Source organism: Cynocephalus volans, chromosome Y, assembly GCF_027409185.1.
Source record: "Cynocephalus volans isolate mCynVol1 chromosome Y, mCynVol1.pri, whole genome shotgun sequence".
NCBI lineage: Eukaryota > Metazoa > Chordata > Mammalia > Dermoptera > Cynocephalidae > Cynocephalus > Cynocephalus volans.
In genome coordinates, this window is record NC_084479.1 from 1,723,013 (window position 1) to 1,743,771 (window position 20,759).

Genomic DNA, 20,759 nt, shown 5'->3' on the forward strand with positions numbered 1-20,759 from the left:
GGCTGTCATGAGAACTGAAGTTATTAGAACTCATAAAGTGTTTGGAATAGGGCTTGATCTATACAAAGCATAGGGCAAGCATGGAAGCAACATTATGTGAGAGTCAGGGATTTGTTGGCCTGTGTTCAGAGCCCAAACTCTCCCTAACAGTCCCTCTTTCACTGCAGAGGGCTCATTTCTTTCTCTGTGGACATTTACCCTTTCGGTTCAAAATTTCCTACTGCTATGAAGAGTACTTAACAATCTTCTGAATGTGTGAATTCTTGTTCAAGGTTTATGGGTAAAAATTTTAAATAAAGTATATGAGTTTTTCCAATTTGGTCTTCAGGAAAAACTTATCTGTACCCATCCCACTGGTTTCTGCATGGACAGCACCATAGCGGTCCCTGAGCTGGCACATTTTGCTGCTGACTCCCAGATCCCCATCCTGATACTTCCATCAAAGCTCATTGATCGTCTCGCCACTCCCTCAGACCTCCACTGGCAAGGAAGTATTCATGGATAGTGAGTTAGTCACCCTGCAGTCAAGCCCAAACCCACTGTGCTAGAGTGTCTTGCTGAGTAGTAAAACTACTGCCTTAATGTAATTAGAAAGGAGACCGGGGGACAGTGGAATACAGTGTTCGAAATATCAGGTTTCCCAGCAAGAAGATATAGTTTAGAGGCTGCTGAAGTCCTCCTCATGGGCAGCTGCCTACATTATCCACACACCTGGTCACTGAGCAGATCCTACCTCACTTCTTTCTGCAGAACCACCGGGGGATGCCCTAGTGGTATAATCTTCTGATTGTCCTTGCCAATTACTCCCAACATTTGAAGTGAACTGACAAGAGATCCAAATAAGTTGGTTCATGATGTAAATTTTGCTTCACAGAAGATATGCTTTAGGTAAAATACATCAGGATATTTCAAAGTTGCAGGCTGGCCATTAGGCTCAGTTGGTTAGAGCGTGGTGTTGATAAAGGTCAGGGGTTCGGATACCTGTAACCAGCAGCAAAAAAAAAAAAAGTTGTACCCCAAAGAAGCTAATATCTACAAGTGAAATTGTGAGCAAGTGATGGGTAAGAAATGTAAGTAGATGTGGTTTGTTGTGCTTAACATGTAGATCTCTGAGGTCATGATGTTCATTCCATTTTTCATTATAAAACTATGCACGTTTTCATTAAAAACATACAATATTTCAACTTTTGAAAGATATTGGCAAATTGTGCTCCAAAAAATGCCTTACAATTTGATATTGCCACCATGGTCATGGATTGTTTTATTCTTATCTAAAATATTTAGAACATGAATTGAAGGCCAGTATGTGTACAGAATACTTAATACTTTCAGACAAGAAGGCTGACATAAATATTTGGCTCTCTCTAAACCATGGCTGATACCATTTTTTTTTTCTCCTATTTGGTGTTCCTGGCTTGACTTCATGATGATCCTACCTCATCTTCAGTCTCTCTGAAATGAAGCAGCTGCTCTTCAAACTGATAGGCCTCCTCTTTAGTTACATGTCATGGGTTTTTGGTATAACCCTAGCTAAGAGCAGATCCTGGCGCGTATGGGAATTTGACAGCAAGGTTGTTCACGTCGTATTCACTGGACTTTGGGAAGCTTTTTATTTTCAAAATTTTAACATCTCTGGTTCAATGGTTGATTTTCCAATGCACAGCACTATCAATGAAACCTGGGCCATTTCGACTGAAATTAAGTATGGGCGGGACCTGATATTGTTGGCTAATTTTATGAAGTCATCAGTCCTGATTTTCAGCTCAACAGCCTTTTGGATCAGCTGGATCAAGGCCCCATACCCAGATTTTATCCAGTCCTATTACAACATCTCTGCCTTCTTTCTTTTCTTCAGCTGTGTTTGTACGGCTGGTACAGTGACCTGGAATTTCGCCGTGGATTTTTATGGCCAAACCACCCTTGACTTTCCACTTAGCTTTCCTGTTGAAAAAGAAAGCCTAACAAAGAAACACTTCACCTATGTGTTTCCACTAGGAATCATAACTGCCACACTCTCACTAGTAAGTGCCAGCTTGTTCTGCTGTGAGGCATGTTTAACAAAACAGCTGAATCAAGTGAAACCCATGGCTGTGGCCAAATGTTCAGAGGAAAGCGTCTGAATTGAGGGCCCTTACTTTTTGGAAATGCTGCCAATAGCTTTCCTGAAGAAATTCCTACATACACATAATGTTGTTGTCATCTACTCATTTAAAATAAAATATATTTATCTGGCTTCTCAGGGAGTGTCTAAAGTTTATTCTCATATTCTCTTATGCTCCAATCTGTAAATCCCTTTCTTTGAAGCTTTTTACTTCCTGAAATCTGTAGGCAAATATCTTCTCTACATACACTGTGTCAAAATCAAAGGCAGAGAAAGTACTGGTATAATGCAGCTATGTATCAGGAAACACAACCGACTCCAAGATGAATGAAAGTTTAGAATAAGCTCACATGTATACATAGGAGAATATCATAATCATATATAGAGCTTAGAGATCTTTAAGGCATTATAGTTGGTTAAGTTAGAGCATGATTTCTTAACCTCAGCACTATTGACATTTGGGGCGGGGTTCTTTTGGCGGCAAGGAAGCTATACAGGGAATTGTAGTATGCTTAGCAGCATCCCTGGCCTCTACCCACTGGATGACCGTAGCACTCTTCTCTCCTCTCAGTTGTAACAACCAAAAATGTCTAGACTTTTCCAAATGTCTTTTTTCCAAAACTGCCCCTCACTGAGAACCACTGGGCTAGATGTAGTCAATGACCCAGGATGATGTGTGTTATGATGTGTTGAAAGGACTGTGAGAAAAACTTATCAAATAAAACTGAACAGGCTTAATTTAGCACAGCATTCATATGCCTGGGTCAATGACTATCTTCAACTCAGGACCCTATCAGAGGTGATTTTGCTTCTTCTCCCAGGGGACTTTTGGCAATGTCAATGTCAATGAAAAATGTAATCACTGGAGTATAAAACTGTGTGGTAGGGTTAGACAGCTGGATAGATATAGATGATGAGAGAACTGGAAAGCTTGGATGATAAGTCTGGAGAAATTGTGTGAAATAAAGCATGAAAGATAAAGAATTGAAAACACGATATATCATTTTAGAGGCATGGAAGATAACAGGGAGAAAGCCCAATACATGAAAATAGATTGTGAAAGGCAATAGTTGAAGTGTGGTTGAAATTTTTCCAGGATTAGTGCAAGATATGAAACCTTGGATTGAGAAAGATAATTGAGTCCAGAGTAGGCCGTTTTAGTCCGTTTTGTGTTGCTACATCAGAAAAACCTGAGACTGGGTAATTTATAAAAGAAGGAGGTTTATTTGGCTTACGATTCTGGGACAGCCGCATCTGGCACAGGCCTCAGGCTGCTTCTACTCATGGCAGAAAAGTGGCAGCAGCCGGCAGGTACAAGCAGATCACATGGTGAGAGGAAGCAAGAGAGAGGAAGCAAGAGAGAGAGAGAGAGAAGGTGCCAGGGTCTTTTCAAGCAATGAGCTCTTGCGGGAACGAAGAGAGCAAGAACTCACTCATTAATCCCCCTTTCCCCATGGAGAGCATTAATCCGTTCATGAGGGATCCACCCCCATGACTCAATCAGTTTCCAATACTGTCACATTGAAAATCAAATTTCCATGAGTTTTGGAGGGGACAACACAGCCAAACTCCATCACTAACTAAAAATGCGTTCACACCAAGGCATGTCAGATGACAATGCAGGAACCTCAGATACGAAGAAACTTCTTTAAGGAAATGAGAAAAAACAGAAATTAAAGATTAAGGATCTACAATTAGACTAACAGACCCCAGGCTTCTCAACAAAAAGCAAAAACAGTAAAATAATATCTCCAAAGTTCTGAAACTAGTGATCAATCAGTAATTTCTATATCTACTAACTGATCACTCAAGAATAAAGACAAAACGAAGACAGTTTCAGACCAAGAACTTATATAAAAGAGACACTTGGTAAAGAAAATAATTGAACCCAGAATGGAGTTGGATCCAGAAGCAAGGATGAACAAGAAAATTAACATGCAGGTGGGTGAATCTAAGCCAGCACTGATCTTAATTTTTAATGTCTATATTATGGGTTCACATATAACATGTAAAGTAGGAGAGGGATAATTAGGGCTAAAGCTTTTTAATGTCTTTGTTTATTATGGGTCATTTATTACCTTTAGATTTTGCATATATATGTTAAAAATTTAAGAGTAACCACTAAACAAAAAGAATGAAAAGAAATTAAAGTTGGAAGAACTAAAAAGAAGCCAGACAATAATTTCTCAAAGGCAACACGATTGTGTCTGAAGAAAATGCATAGAAGGCTATATAGTCATAATTCCATGAAACAGAGCAGTGATTGAATGGTGATAGGAGTGGGAGTGGGGAATAACTGTAAATGGGCACAAAGAAACAGGGATGATAGGCATATTCTAGAACTGGAAATGCAGTCATAGTCCCACAATTATATAATTTACTAAAACTCTCTAAACCATATGCTCTAAATGAATGAATTTTATAGTATATAAACTATGCCTCAATAAAGATGTTTAAAATAAAACCTTACACATTCCTATACAACAGTGACAACTTTTAAAAAACTGTTTAAAAAAATATGCCATTTGCAATGATATGACAATGAGTAACTGTCCAAGGAATAAATCTAAAAAGTGATATACAGGACTTTCATGGGGATAAAAGAATCTTATTTAAAGTCATTAAGGACAAAATAATCAATAGAGAGGTAGACAATTATTCATAGATGAGAGGACTTGCTGTTGTAACTTTAGCAATTTTCCTCCATCTACTGCAATTCCTACTAAAACCCCACAAAACTTTTGTGTTCATTTGAGGACCATTAATTACCATGATAAAAGGTTAAACAGCAGTGACATAACACAATATAAGTCTATTTCTTATTCACGTTATGTGCAAAATGACTGTTCCTCTTAACAGTGACTCAGGATCCTTCCATCTTATAGACACATGTCCTCAACATGTAGGTAGCAAGATCTCTGAGCTTATCTGCATCTATCCAAAAGGAAAAGGAATGAGGAGTATCACTCACGGAGGATTTTATAGGCCAGCCTGGAAGTGGTATGGAGTATTACTGCTCACATAACAGTGACTAATACCAGCTATACAGCTGGGAGATTTGGTCCAGCTGTGTACCCAAGAGGAAAGAAAAATTGATTATGGGGACCACTGCAGTGTCCGCTGAAGTTTTCTATGAAGCTTGATTAGCTAACCTTAACTCACTTGGAAACACGAAGTGCCAACAGACGAGCCAGTTTAAGAGGTAAAAATGAGAGGATTTTTATTATCAGATCAGACTTTCTATAAAGCTATTTTTATTCATATAAGTGTGTATTAGTGTCAAAATATACAAAGAGGCCAGTGGATTAAAGTGCCTAGAAATGGGCTTAGCAATATATGACAGCTTGACCTATGGTCACTATACCATCAACATGTGGAGAAAGAACAAGACTTTTGAATAGCTGGTGCTAGGGAAATTAGTTATTCATAAAGGAAGAGATAAAATGAGTTCTATACCTGAAATTATGCAGAAGAATAAAACTACCCCCTTTATGATACTCTTAAAATACATAAGACTGCAGCATCAGGGTAAGGAAGGTTTTCTTAAATAATACACACACACACACACACACACACACAAAGTATTCGGTAAAAATGGATACAATTGACTACATTGACTGCCCATATAGAAGATTAGTACCAAGAATATTGGGGCTGCCTTGTTAACTCAGTTGGTTAGAGTGTGGTGTTGGTAAAACCAAGGTCAAGGGTTCAGACCCTCTATTACACACACATATAAAAAAGTATAGACAGAGACATTTTACAAATAAGACGAAAAGATTCAACAGAAAAATGGGCAGAGTGTATGAGTAGGCAACTCAGATGTTAAATCTGAATGAAATACATAAAAAGGCAACTCACAGATGTAAAATCTGAATGAAATACATGAAAGGAAGCTAAACATCTCACATCAGGGAAACATACAAAAAACAATAATGAGTCGAAATTTTACACATATGAGATTGCAAAATGAATGCCTAGGTTCCCTGACTTACGTATACATAGGAATCACCTGGGAAGCTCCAAAATACTGATGTCTATACCCCATACTATAGTGTACCATTTTATTTGTCCAGACAGGCTTTCTCTACTGCAGCGCTATTGACACTTTGGGCTGGGTAATTCTTTGTGGGGGCTGTCTTGTGCACTGTAGGATGTTTAGAAGTATTACAGGGCTCTCCCCTGATTAAATGACTGTCATATCTACCCTCCGCAGGTGTCTCATAATTCAAAACTTACAAAACAAACAGCATCTGATATATTCCTAACAGACTTCATTGGTAATTTTATTTTTCAGAAGCCACAGGAAAGAAAAAAAAGCAAGCTACTCTCCTAGACTTCATTTTTACATTGATAATGAAATCAAAGTGACTAGAATCTTGTAAGAATTTAAGGACTTTGCAAAAGCAGGATATAGGGTTTAGCCATATACTCTTTCCTGTACTTTAGGGAAGCAGATTTCAAAAACAACAAAGGCAAGAAAGGGTTGACTCTGTGGCTCAAGGACACTACAAAGGTCTTTGTGATGGTGGTGATAGAACACTCTCAAAGTAGAATAGCACCACCCTCATTAGTGATAGCAACAGGAAAGAAAATGGAGGAGACAGAAGAAACAAAGGTAACTGTATTAGTCCATTCTGTTGTTCATAATAAAATATTTGGAACTGGGTAATTTGTAGGATAGGATAACAAAATTTATTGCTTACAGTTTTGGAAGCTGAAAAGTCCAAACATGAGGGAACATATCAGGTGAAGACCTTAATGGTGGTAACAGTGACACAGGGTCCTCACATGGCAGATGGCAGAGCAGAGTGAGTGAGAGAGCTCCTTGGGTGCTTTCCTTTTAAAGCCCTCAGATCCATGTCCCTGACCAGAATTACTAATCCATTCACTAGGCACAGTTCTCACAATCCAATCACCTCTTCAAGGCCCCACCTTTCAATTACCATATTAGGATTTCCCACCCTCTTAACAGTCACAGTGGGGATTAAGTTTTGGGGGAGGAGGGAACTTTCAATACGAGACAGTGATGTCACTAAGGCACGCAGACAACCTTAGAGTAGAAAAGGATATGCAATAGATGGAAGTGAACCACAGAGCAAAGGACAAATCTGAAAGCTTGGCTAGGCCAGTGGCAACAGAAGCTGGAATGCTAAAGCTCATCCATGCAAAAAATATTAAGGACAACTAAAAATGGCATTTTCATTTGATTTGGAATACCTAACACAAGATTGCAATGGGCTTATTACTTGAATCTTAAAGACTCAAAAGATGACATACAGAAAGTTTTTGTTTCCATGAGGCAGAAGTGATGTTCACAGGAAATGAATAAAACAAACATACTTAAGAGGGAATGAACTGGGTCAACGACAGCTGCACATGAGACTCACGAGGCAGCTTAAAAAATACTGATGCAGGGTTTGCTCTTGACTAATTAAATCTAAATGTGTAGGGGTGAGACCTGGGACAGGTGTCTTCTTATAGACTCTCCCAGGTGATTTTAACATGCAGCCATAGTCCAGGCAACTGAACTAGCTAAAGAGATCGTAAGAAAACAGCTCATTGATTTTGCTTCTGCTTTTGTAATTTTTGTCTTACACATTACTCTTCTCTTGCAAATTGGTAAAATGAAACAGTCCAATATTAGAGAAATGTATGACTTGGGTTTTTTGGGGGAGGCTAAACTAAATCAACAAAACTTTAAATATAATAACATAGGGAAAAAAGACAAATAAAATCAGAAATGAAAGAGAAGAAATTACAACTGATACTACAGAATTACAAAAAATCAGAAGACAGTATGGACAGCTATACACCAAGAAACTGGACAACCTAAAATAAATTGATAAATTCCTAGACACATACAACCTAAATAACTGAATCCTAAGAAATTGAAAATGTGAACAGACTGATAGAAGGAGATTGAATCAGTCATAAAAAGTCTCCTGTGTAAAAGAAAAGTTGATATTATAGATACAAAGAATAGAACACTGGTTAGCAGAGACTGGGGAGGTGAAAGGGGAAGGAAAAACTGGGAGAAGATGGTCAATGGATACAATTAAATTACAATTAAATTAATTATAATTTAAATTACAATTAAATAGGAGGAATAATTTCTCCTGTTCTATTGCACAGAGGGTGACTGTGGTTAATAGTTAAGATTTGTATATAGCTTGATAACTAAAGAAGAGACTTTTGACTATTTTCCCCACAATAAATGTTAAATGCATGAGGTGACTGATATTTAACTGCCTTGACATGATCATTATACAATTTATATATGGATCCAGACATCAGATTTTACCTCATAAGTACGTACAATTACAACGTGTCACATCAAATAAAGAAAACACAAGTCTCCATGAAAGAATAATCCAGGACCTGAAAGGCTTCACTGCTGAATTCCACCAAACATTTAAGGAACTAATACCAGTCCTTCTCAAGTCTTTCAAAAATCTGAAGGGGTAGGAATATTTCCAAACTAATTTTCAAGGACAGCATTATCCTGATACCAAAGCCAGAAAGGGAAATTTCAAGAAAAGAAAATTAAGGCTGGTATCACTAATGAACACAAATGCAAAAGTTCTCAACAAAATACTACCAAAGTGAATTCAACAACACATTAAAAGGATCATTCACCATGAAGTGGGATTTATTCCAGGGATGCAAGAATGGTTCTGGTTCAATACATAAATGTGATATATCACATTAGCATAATAAAGGACAAAAACCATATGATCAACTTAAAAGACATTTAACAAAATTCAGCAAACTTTCATGATAGAAACTCTCAACAAATTAGGTATAGAAAGAACGTACATTAACCCAATAAAGGCCATATATGACAAACACACAGCTAACACCATACTGAATGGGGAGAAGTCGAAAGCTTCTTCTAAGATCAGAAACAAGGCAAGAATGTCCACTCTCACCACTTCTGTTCAACGTAGTACTGAAAGTCCTAGCCAGAGCAATTAGGCAAGAGAAAAAATAAAATAAAAGTCTTCCAAATTGAAAAGGAAGGAGTGAAACTGTCCCTATTTGCAGATGATATTTTCTTACATACAGAAAACATTGAAGGCGCCACCAAAAAACTGTTAGAATGGACAAATTAATACAGGAAAGTTGCAGGATATAGAATTAAAATACAAAAATCAGTAGTATTTCTATACTTAACAACAAACTATCTGAAAAAAGAAATCAAGAAAACAATCCATTACAATAGTTACCAAAAGAACTCAAACAAACAAAAACAAACTTTGGAATAAATTTATCCAAGAAGTAAAATACCTGTACACTGAAAACTATAAAACACTGATGAAAGAAACTGAAGATGACACATAAATGGGGATATCCCATGTTTGTGAATCTGAAGAATCAATATTGTTAAAATGTCCACAATGCCAAAGTAATCTACACATTCAATGCAATCCCTACCAAAATTTCATTGACATTTTTCACAGAAATAGAAAAAAAAATTCTAAAATTCATATAGAACCACAAAAGACCCTTGATAACCAAAACGATCTTGAGCAAAATGACAACGATCTTTTTGAGGAATCATATTACTTAATTCCAAATATACTACAAAGCTACAGTAATCAAAACAGCATGGCACTGACACAAAAACTGACACATAGACCAGTAGAACAGAATAGAAAGCCCAGAATAAAGTCAGCATTTACAGTTAAGTGATTTTTCAACAAACTTGCCAAAAACACACAGTGGGAAAAGGAACAATCTCTTCAATAAATGGTATTGGGACAACTGATTATCCATAAGCAGAGGAAAGAAATTAGACTGTCCTCTTATACCACCTGCAAAAAACACTAAAAACTGATTACAGGCTTAATTGTAAGACCTGAAACTGTAAAAGTACCAGAAGAAAACAGGAGGAAAGCTTCACAACATTTGTTTGGGAAATGATTTTTTGTATATGATCCCAAAGCACAGGCAACAGAAGCAAAAGTAGACAAATGAGATGACATCAAACTAAAAACGTTCTTCAAAGCCAAGGAAACAATCAACAGAATGAAGGGACAACCTACAGAATGGGAGAAAATATCTGCAGACCATATATCTGATATAGTGATCTGACACACCAACATCAGGGAAACAGAAGTCAAAACCACATTGAGATATCATTCACCCCAGTTTGACTATTATCAGAAAGACAGAATAACAAATGTTTGTGAAGATGCAGAGAAAGGGGAACCCTCTTACACTGGTAGTGGGTCTATAAATTAGTACAGCCATTATGGAAAACAGTATGGAGTTTCCTTAATAACAGATAGAACTGCCACATAATCCAGCAATCCTACTGCTGGGTATATACCCAAAGGGAGGGGAACCATCACGTCGAAGGGATACCTGCCCTCCCGTGTTCATCACAGCTCTAGATATGATAGCCAAGAGATGGAACTGGCCTAAATGTCCATTAATGGATGGCTAAATAAGGAAATTGTGGTGTTTATACACAATGGAATACTACACTGCCATGAGAAAGAATAAAATTCTACCACTCACAGCAACATGGATGTACTTGGAGAAAATTATGGTAAGTGAAATAAGCCAGGCACAGAAAGAGAAATACTGCATGTCTTCACTCATAAGTGGGAGCTGAAAAAATTAACAGATAAGGAAAAAAGAAAGAAAGGAAGATATATCATAAGAATATGTTGAGCTTTCCATTTGGAGAGAACAAAATTGAGGCCACCTAAGGTGGGAAAGGGGAGGAGGACTGGTGGTTGGCAAGAAATTGGTAAAATTTCACTAAGAATGATTACATTTTGTAATGATGAATATATGTATTATCCTGATTGATCACATATTGGACATAGGTATTAATATTCAACTCTGTAGCCCACAAACCTGTATAATCAATTATGTGTCAATTAAAAAAAGAAAATAGGCAACAAGAAAGCGGAAGAGGTATGTGGATATACTTCTTTGGATATAAAAAAACTGAAAATATTTATGTCCTATTTGACTGCTTACCAAAGCATGACCTCAGCAGAGAAGGACATTCATAATCACATGGATAGAATGACTCGTTCTGTGAATACTAGTCAACCTCTTTCTCCAGCCATTTCTGTGTGCTCATGAGCAAAGTGGCCATGGTGGCAAGGATGGAGGTTATGCATGGGCTCAACAACATAGACTTGTACTAACAAAGGCTGATCTGGCTATGGCAACTGTTGATTGCCCAATCTGCCAGCAGCAGGGATCAAGACAGCCCCTGATATGGCACCATTTCCTAGGGAAGTCAACCAGCCACCTGGTGGCAAGTTGATCATATTGAACCACTTCCATAATAGAGTTTATTGTTACTGAAATAGACATATAGATTTGCCTTCCCAGCATGCAGTGCTTCTTCCAAAATTACCATCTGTAGACTTACTGAATGCCTTATCCACTATTACAGCATTCCACATAGCATTGCTTCTGATCAAAGAAACACCCTTCACAACAAATTAAGTGTAGCAGTGGGCTTATGCTCATAAAACCCACTCATCTTATCATATTTCCAACCATGCTGGAGCAGCGGGCTTGACAGAATGCTGAAATGGCCTTTTGAAAAGTCATTTACAGTATCAGGTGTTAGTGGTACTAGTATTACTGGTAATACCAATAAGTGGTATTAGCTTTCACAACTGGGACAAAGTTCAGCAGAAGGATGCACAGACCCTGACTCAGCATCCAATATATGGTGCTGTTTCTCCCATAGCCAGGACTCATCAGTCCAGGAATCAAGTGGTAAAACTAAGAGTAGCACAAGTCACTATTACCTCTATTGACCCCCTTTTTCACATCCAGCAAAAAAATTTTGCTCCCCTAGAGGTCTGAGTGCCAAAGGGAGAAATACTTCCATTAAAGACACAACAATGATACCATTCAATGGAAAACTACAACAACCCAATCTAGACAAGATTGGTATAAGCTGACATGTTTTCTGCATTAGTGCTTGTTCAGGCTTGAGGGCAAGCTGAAGTTCACAGGCCCATAGGAAAAGCAGAAGGCTGACTAAAGTTTTGCCAAGCAAGAAGAAGCAGAGAGGAGGAAAAAAATGAGCAATGTTGAACATTTAGTCAGACAGCACAGACAAGTTTAATTGAGGGACGCATCATGCATATTCTGTATCTTGGTTTCTCAGTAACAATTCTGGTTTATTTCACAGGGTGCAAAATCTTATCACAGCCATAAATTGGTTCTTTCTTTAGCAAGTGATATAGGCTAATATTTAGAACATAGAAAATTTTGTAGTTATCATCTTATAATTGCTAGTTGATATAGAACTTCAGAAATAACATGAATATAAGTAATAAGTCAACTAACTATGACTATTACTTCAATTTATAAAGCAACATGGTTTATCCCCTGAACAAAGGCACCAAATGTCACTAAGTGAAAGTCAACCAACATAATTTTTTAGGGGCTTCCAGTCAAGATGGCAGAATAGACAGTCACCAGCGCCACTCTCTCCCACAAATCAAACAATTTATGACTATTAAAAAGCAACAACAGCCAAGCTGGGGCTGCTAGGGATCAGACGAAGAGGAGGAGAGACCTATGGAGTATATGAAGCAGGAGATGCCATGATGAAAGAAAGAACTGCTCCTACCATTTCGAGTCCCACATGCTTCAAGGCTAGACCTGGTGAGCACACAGAGCAAGAGCTGGCCCAAACTGCAGCTGTGCCCTTTGGATGAATTTTCTTGGAGGCTGCATGGATGAAGAGGGCCTTGGTGGCCCCCAGGACAGCAAGACTACTAATAGGGTTCCCATGGACCCACACAGGAGCAATGAGCCAGAACAGCTGATAAAAGGAGCCATTCAGAGGCTGGTGAATCATCGCAAAGGACTGGCACATGGTCTGCCCCATGGGAGGTGTCTGGAGCACAGGTGGTGGGGAGATGGGCCTACCTGGAGAACACTGGGGCAGAGCATGGACAGCTGATCTGCCCCCCCAGTCAGCACAGGACCACTAAGTGGAGACTGGTCAGGAATATAGCACTGCAAGGGGTGCAGTTTGCTGAAAAGACTCAGGCCCAGACCAGAGTTTCCACACAACCCAGAGGTACTGGGTCAAGTACCTATAAAGTCAACCATTACAACCTGAGCTGCACAAAAAGCCTTCCCCAGGGAATCAGCAGCAAAGCAGCAATTTAGCCCAATCACAGAGCTCAAGTGCTGGTCCCCACAGAAAGTTCTACCACTTGAGAAGTAAGCAAAGGACAACAAATTAGTTCCAGTGCAGAGTTTAAGTGGTAGGAACAGCCAATACACAGAACTGGAAGAAAAAACAAAATACCCACAGACCAGAGACAAAGTTTGGTATTAACTAGTAAAATTCTCACATCACCAAAGAACACTGAAAAAACCTAGAAGGACTGAAATTCCCTGGGCTTCCAAGCCAGGGAGGAGGGAGCATTGGGGGCCTCAGCCATGTCCCCCAGTGCCGACAACCAGCCCAGCAACAACCACTAATTTGCCACAGGATATGTCCCAGGCTCTCCTGAGCTGGGGTGATGGTGGGCCTTGGGACTTGGCCACACTCCCCTGACACCCACAACCAGCCCAGCGATGATCACCAAGCCACTGCAAGAATCACCCTGGGCTCTCCCGAGCCAGGGTGGTGGAGGGCCAAGGGTCTCAGCTATGCCCCCTCCAACACCAGCAATCAGCCCACTGATGACCACTGAGCCACCGCAAGAAGAGCCCTGATCTCCCAAGCTTATGGGGTAGGAGAGCGAAGTCTTCAGCCACACTCTCCTGACATCTGCTCTCAGCTTAGCAATCACCAAGACACTGCTGGAAACCCCCTAGTCTCCCCTGCAGGAATGAGGGGAGGTGCCACAGGCCTCATCCCAGCCTCTCCTCTTTCCTTCCCCTTTTCCCTTCTCCCCCTCCTCACAACTGTTCCACAACAACATCATAGAATGTAAAGAAATAATATTAATAACTAAATAAACTTTAAAAAAAGAGTCAACCAGCATAGACACAGACACAGAGATATTCACTACATATCTCTCTTTAAACTATTGAGAAACCGTTTTATTCATTTCACACACCAAGAGGTAATTAACCTTTATTCAGCTATAATTATTTACAGAATAAATGCCCCTCTATTTTGTCTCACTAGCCTGGAACACTTGAAGCTGGCATTAAAATCAGTGGTGAGATTAGACCAGGATGCTTGTGTCTCCTTCCTTCACCATGTCAAGGCAGGTTACTCCACCTCTTTGTGCAAACCTTAGTTATTTTTAGGAGAATAAGAATAGAACTTGCCTTACTGGACTGCAATGAATATTAAAATAACTTGGTGATTCAAAATGATTAGGAGTTTGACACATTTCTTACAGGTAATCATCCTGATCACTCATATTGTGCCTAAATTAAGTCCATTACCTACTGTAAGACAAATTTTAATAACTTTTTTTTATCAAGAACTTAATTCCTTTCAGGGTCTAAAATTAGAAACTCAAATATCTAAAAGCCTTAACTTGAAGTTCACAGAAAAATGTAATTAAAAGATAACACAAATCTTTTCATGAACATTTTGAAGACCCCTTACATACATATTTTTTTATTTTGTTTTTTGCCAAAATGCTGTGATGTGGATGTAGCCTCTACCAGGTAAACATGAAAAGAAAACTGACATAATCAAAAATTTTTAAATACAGATAGGGAGAAATTTAATGGTCCATTCCCAAGACTCTTTTAACAAAGGAACCACAGCCCACAAACACTACTGATTAGACATTTCTATGTTCGTTTTCCATTTACTGCAGCTAATAAAGGAGCCCTTCTGCTCTGCTTGTAACACTACTGTCCAGCAGTGGCCATTCTCCCAAATTGTGCCACAAATCTCAACAGGCATTTTTCCAAAAGCCTTTCCCCCAAGGGATGACCTTCCTTCAGAGAACACTGAACACTGTTTTGCCTGGCGACGGGAGCCATAGGGTCTGAGGCTGCTGGGAACAGCACCTGCTCCATTTGTTCCTTTGGTGCCCCTAGTAACCCTGCTCCCATAGTGCCTGGTCGTCTGTGTCAGAGGGGCCCTCCACAATCAGTTCACATAGCCTTTGGTCCTGCTTTTCAGCCTTCTATTCACAGGTAATGTCAGCGGAAAGGTTGACTGTCAACAGCTTAAGGATCTGCTCATTTGTATTTTTATTGGTCATTTTCAAAGGCAGACTACAGGGTGGTAGACCCAAGATTCAGTAGAAGAAGCCCTCACTCCAGAAATGATTCTTCCGGAGGCTCAGTTTTTTAATCCATACAAACACACACAAGGTGAATGTACCTCTATTACAGTCTCGTTGAGAAAATTAAAGGATTGAATGTGATAAAATGTTTAAAACAATAGGAAGAAAACAAGCCACTGATGATCATATGACACAAATTGAGGAGTATGAAGAACTCAAACCTTCGTCACTGAGGACCAGAGAGCAGGAAACAAAGAAACAAACAAACGAAAAACCCCTTAGAGAATGTGTGCCTAGAAACCTTTAAACCAATGTTTCTCAGGCTTGAGTATCAGCATACCTTAGAACTCATTAAAATACAGATAGCCAGGCCCCACCTATGAGTTTCTGACCCAGCAGATTTGGGGCACGGTCTGAGAATCAACATTTTTCACAGGTTCCAGGTGAGGCTGATGCTGTCCATCCAGGGAACACTCTTCGAGAATCTCTGTTCTAAACTTGTGATTCTACATTGTGGCTGTACGTACCATTGGAATTACTTGGAAATTTGAACATCACTTTTGCCTAGGTTTCCCTCCTCAGAGTTTCTTTTTTTCTTTATTAATATTATCTTTTTTACATTGTAAGATGTTGTGAAGCAGTTGTGGGGGGGGGAGCGGAGAAGGGAAGGCTAGTGAAATGGGGTGGAAGAAGGAGGGAGGGGGCATGACTGAGGCCTGTGGCCCCCCCCACAATTATGGCAGGGTAGAACAGGGGCTTGCAGCATTGGCTCAGTCATTGTTGGGCTGGATGCAGATATCAGGGTGTGTGGCTGAAGCTCTTGGCCTCCCGCTGCCCCAACTTGGGAGCACTGAGCGTCCAGTGGCAGCTCAGTATTCATCACTGGGTGTGGTGCAGTGGTTGGAGAAGTGTGGCTGAGGCCCATGGCCCTCTCCTATCCCTGGCTGTGTTTACAGAACTAATTCCAATTCTTCTCAAATTATTTCCAAAAAATCAGCAGGAGGGAATTCTTTCATGCTTATTCTACAAGGCCAGTATTACCCTAATACGAAAACCAGACAAGGACACACAAGGAAAAGAAAACATGACCAAGGAAGAAAACCGTATATATTATATCTAAATATAGATGCAAAAATTCTGAACAAAATACTGGCAAACCAAATCCAGCAGCACATCAAAAAGATTATTCACCAGGATCAAGTGGATTCAGTACAGGGATGCAAGAATCAATCAACATATGCAAATCAATGAACATAATAACTTGCATCAAGAATGGAGAACAAAAACTACATGATCATATCAATAGAAGCAGAGAAATCTTTTGATAAAATTCAACATCCTTTATGATAAAAAGTTTAGACAAATTAGGAATGGAAGAAACCCAATGGAGATATAACAGCTTCTTAAATCAATGGTTCTGGGAAAATTGGATATCCATGGAAAAGAATGAAAACTAGATCCTCACATCTCACCATATTAAAAAAATAACTCAAAGTGGGTTAAAGACTTAAATGTAAAACCTGAAACTACAAAACCACTTCAAGAAAACATAAGGGAAAACCTTTATGACATTGGCATGGGCAAGAATTTTTGCATAAAATCTCAAAAGTATGAGCAACAACAACAAACAAATATGAACTGATGGGATTACATCAACCTAAAAAGCTTCAGGTTGTAAAGGAAACAATCAAAAGAACAAAGAGACTCTTAAAAAATGGGAAAATATGTGATAATGCGTTAATATGCAAAATATGTAGGAAACTCAAAAACTCACAAAAAACCCCAAATAACAATGAAAAAATGGGCAGATCCAATATAAACATGAGAAACAAGAAGAAAAAAGCAACCTGTTAAAAAATTGAAAACTTTTTCAGAAGAAGGTATACAAGTGGCCAACAGACATATGAGATAATGTTCAACATCCCTAAGGATTAGGGAAATGCAAATTAAAATGACAATGAGCTATCATCTCACAAGAGTCACAATAGCTACTATCAAAAAATCAAAATAAGTGGCAAGTATGTTGGGGGGGTAGAAAAGGAACCTTTATACTACTAAAAGTAGAAAATCTAAAAGTAGATTGATCCATCAATCCCACTGCTGAGTATATATCCAAAGGAAATAAAGTCTATATGCCTAAGGGAAATGCACATTTCTATGTTTATAACAGAACTATTCACAATAAAATCTTCTCATTTGTGGCACCATGGATGAAGCTGGAGGACATTATGTTTAAGTGGAAGAAGCCGGGCAGACAAAACATATGCTGCATTATCTCACTTATTTGAAATTTAAAGTGAAATTTAAAAAACTTTTCTCATAAAAGTACAAAGTAGAATGGTGGTTACCAGCAAATGGGAAGAGAGGAGGATGGAAGAAAGGGAAGAGTTTGTTAATGAGTATAAAGCCACAGTTAGATAGAACTGTGTTCAACTGCATAGTCGGACTAGAGTTAATAATATTGTACTGTACATTTAAAACAGCTAAAAGAAAGGTTTTTGAATGTTCTCATCACAAAGAAATGATAGATGTTTAAGATTATGGATACATTAATCACCCTGATTTGATCATTACACAATGTCAATGTCAACATGTACCAAAATATCATGTAGTACTCCATAAATATGTACTATTGAAAAATTTATCAGCTGGCTAGTTAACTCAGTTGGTTAGAGTGCAGCCTCATAACACCAAGTTCATGGTTCCAGATCCCGAAACAGGCCAGCTACCAAAAAAAAAGAAAAAAAAAGTATCAAGTGGTATACTCACAGTTAGTGTACCTTATATATTTTACTGTATATATGTATAGATTAATAAAAATAAGCAAAAAAGAATAGAAATTGTACCATTTATACAGATTACAATGGAATTACACTAGAAATCAATAACTAAAATGTAGCTGTAAAAAATTTCCCAATACTTAGAAATCAAACAAAATACTTCCAAATAATACATGGGTCAAAGAAAAAAATCTCAAGAGTAACTTTAAAATGTTTTAAATTAAATAAAGATAAAACTACAAAATCAAAATTTGTGGGATGTATGAAAAGCAGAACTTTGACAAAAATTTTGTGACATTAAATGCATATATTATAAAAGAAAAAATCTATAATAATAATCTAAGTTTTTCCTTAGGAAGCTAAAATAAAATTAATTCCAAAGTGAGCAGAAAAAATAAATAATAAAAATTAGAGCAAAATCAATGAAACGGGGGGCTGGCCAGTGGCTCACCTGGGAGAGCACGGTACTACTGATAACACCAAGGTCAAGGGTTTGGATCCCCAAACTGGTCAGCTGACAAAAAAAAAAAAAAAAAACCCCAAAACTAAATACAATGAAATCAATGAAACTAAAAACAGGAAATCAGTAGGAAAAAAATAACAAAATCAAAATCTTATTCTTTAAAAATATCAATAAAAAAGAGACAGAACACAAATTACTAATATAGAAATCAACAAGGGAACATTACTACAGACTTTGAAACAGTAATATTAAAACCATAATTAAGGGCATAACAACTCTATAGTATCTGGTAACCTAGATCAAATGAATTAATTCCTTGAAAGACAAAATAACCAGAACTCACACAAAAGGAAAAAGGCAAAATAACTACGTCTCTTACTTATATATCTGTTAGCTTTTAAAGAATTTAAATCAATACTTAATAACTTTCAAAATAGAAAGCCCATAAGGGTTCACTTGTGAATTCCAAAAAAAAAATTAAATTATACAAATTTTCTACAATCTTTTTTTGAAGACAAAAGCAGAAAAAATACTTTCTAAATCATATTATGAGACTAAGGCTAATATACCCTATTACCAACAACAGACAAAGTCATTAAAAGAAAGTACATGAATATAGTTGCAAAATTAGCAAATTAAATCCAACAGTGTTTAAAAAGACTTATATACCATGACCAAATGGGATTTATTATTGGTGTAAAGTCTGGTTCAACATTTGAAATACATTTATGTATTCCAACACATTAGCAGGCTAAAGAAAAAAACTAATGATTATTCAATAGTTGAAGAAAAAACAGTTGACAAAATTCAACACTCATTTTTTATAAAAACTCTCATCATACTAGGAATAGAGGGGAACTTTCTCAACTTCACAAAAAAATCTACAAAAGGTCTACTACTAAGATCATAATGAGAAACTAGTAGCTTTTATGCTAAGATCAAGAAAAAAGTGAAATGTTTCTATCCCACACTCATTTTCAATATCCTACTAAAAATATTAGATAAAACAATAAGAAAAGAAAAGGAAACAAAATGCATAGAGATTGAGTGAAATAAATAAAACTGTCTCATTCACAGGTGACATAATGGTCTTTGTAGAAAAATTTTTAAAAGTCAACATGAAACTCATATTAAGGCAAGGTTGCAGGATAGTTGCAGGATTATACAAAAGTTTAATTGACTTTTTTTTTTTGTATAGTCAATTGCAATCTTTTAAGTTAATTTGTATAATTTCCGAATAGAAATAATAAGCAAGTGTAATTTGAAGTTTAAAACACAAAGCTATCTAGAAGTAGCTGCAAAATAAACTGCTCATGTATAAATATAACAAAATATTTACAAGATCTAATGGGGAAAATTACAAAACTCTGAAGGAAAAAAAACCAAAGCACTAAATAAATGGAGAGATGTTTCATGTTCATGGATAGGAAGACTCAACATTATCCAGATGTTAGTTCTTCCCTATTTGTCCTTTAGATCCAAAATATTCCCAATCAAAATCCCAGAGTTATTTTGTATCAGCAAACTAATTCTAAAGTTTATATGGTAAAGCAAATAAGAGCTATCACAATATTTGAGAAGAACAATAAAGTCAAAAGACTGACACTACTCAACATCAAGACTTACTACAAAACTGCAATAATCAAGACAGTGTGGTATTGACCAGAGAAAAACCAATAGATCAATTGAACAAAATAGAGAACCCACAAAATAGACACACACATAATCATCTGATATTTGACAATAGAGTAATGGGAATACAACGGAGCAAAGATAATCTTTTCAACAAATGGTGCTGGAACAACTGGATATATACACGCACAAAAATAAATCTAGACACAATACTATTTATACTATTAATACTATCTATACTACCCAGAAAAATTAACTCAAAATGCATCACAGATCTAAATACAAAACAGAACTGTAAAACTTACAGAAGACAACATAGGAGAAAATCTAGATGACCTTGGGTTTGGTGATGACCTTGGGTTTGGTGATGACCTTTTAAATAACAACACCGGCCGGAGGGAGGTCAAGCTGCCTGCCGCTTTTCTGCCACGAGTAGAAGCAGCCTGAGGCCCGTGCCAGATGCAGCTGCAGCAGAATTGGCACAAAGGAATGGCTTCAAAAGTTTGTCTTTACCCTGCTGAGAACCAGGAATCTTCCCCCAATGTGTGCACACGACCGGCAGGTGCGCCGCAGCC

General features: G+C 37.7%; 1 protein-coding gene across 1 annotated transcript in view; it reads left to right on the forward strand.

The window, feature by feature from the left end:
* The first annotated feature begins 1,457 nt into the window (after nucleotides 1-1,457).
* Nucleotides 1,458-20,759, forward strand: part of LOC134368949 (uncharacterized) — a 41,205-nt gene continuing 21,903 nt past the window's right edge. The window contains exon 1 of the mRNA XM_063085186.1: nucleotides 1,458-2,021. Within this exon, the coding sequence (XP_062941256.1) occupies nucleotides 1,458-2,021 (564 nt within the window). The remainder of the gene's footprint in view (nucleotides 2,022-20,759) is intronic.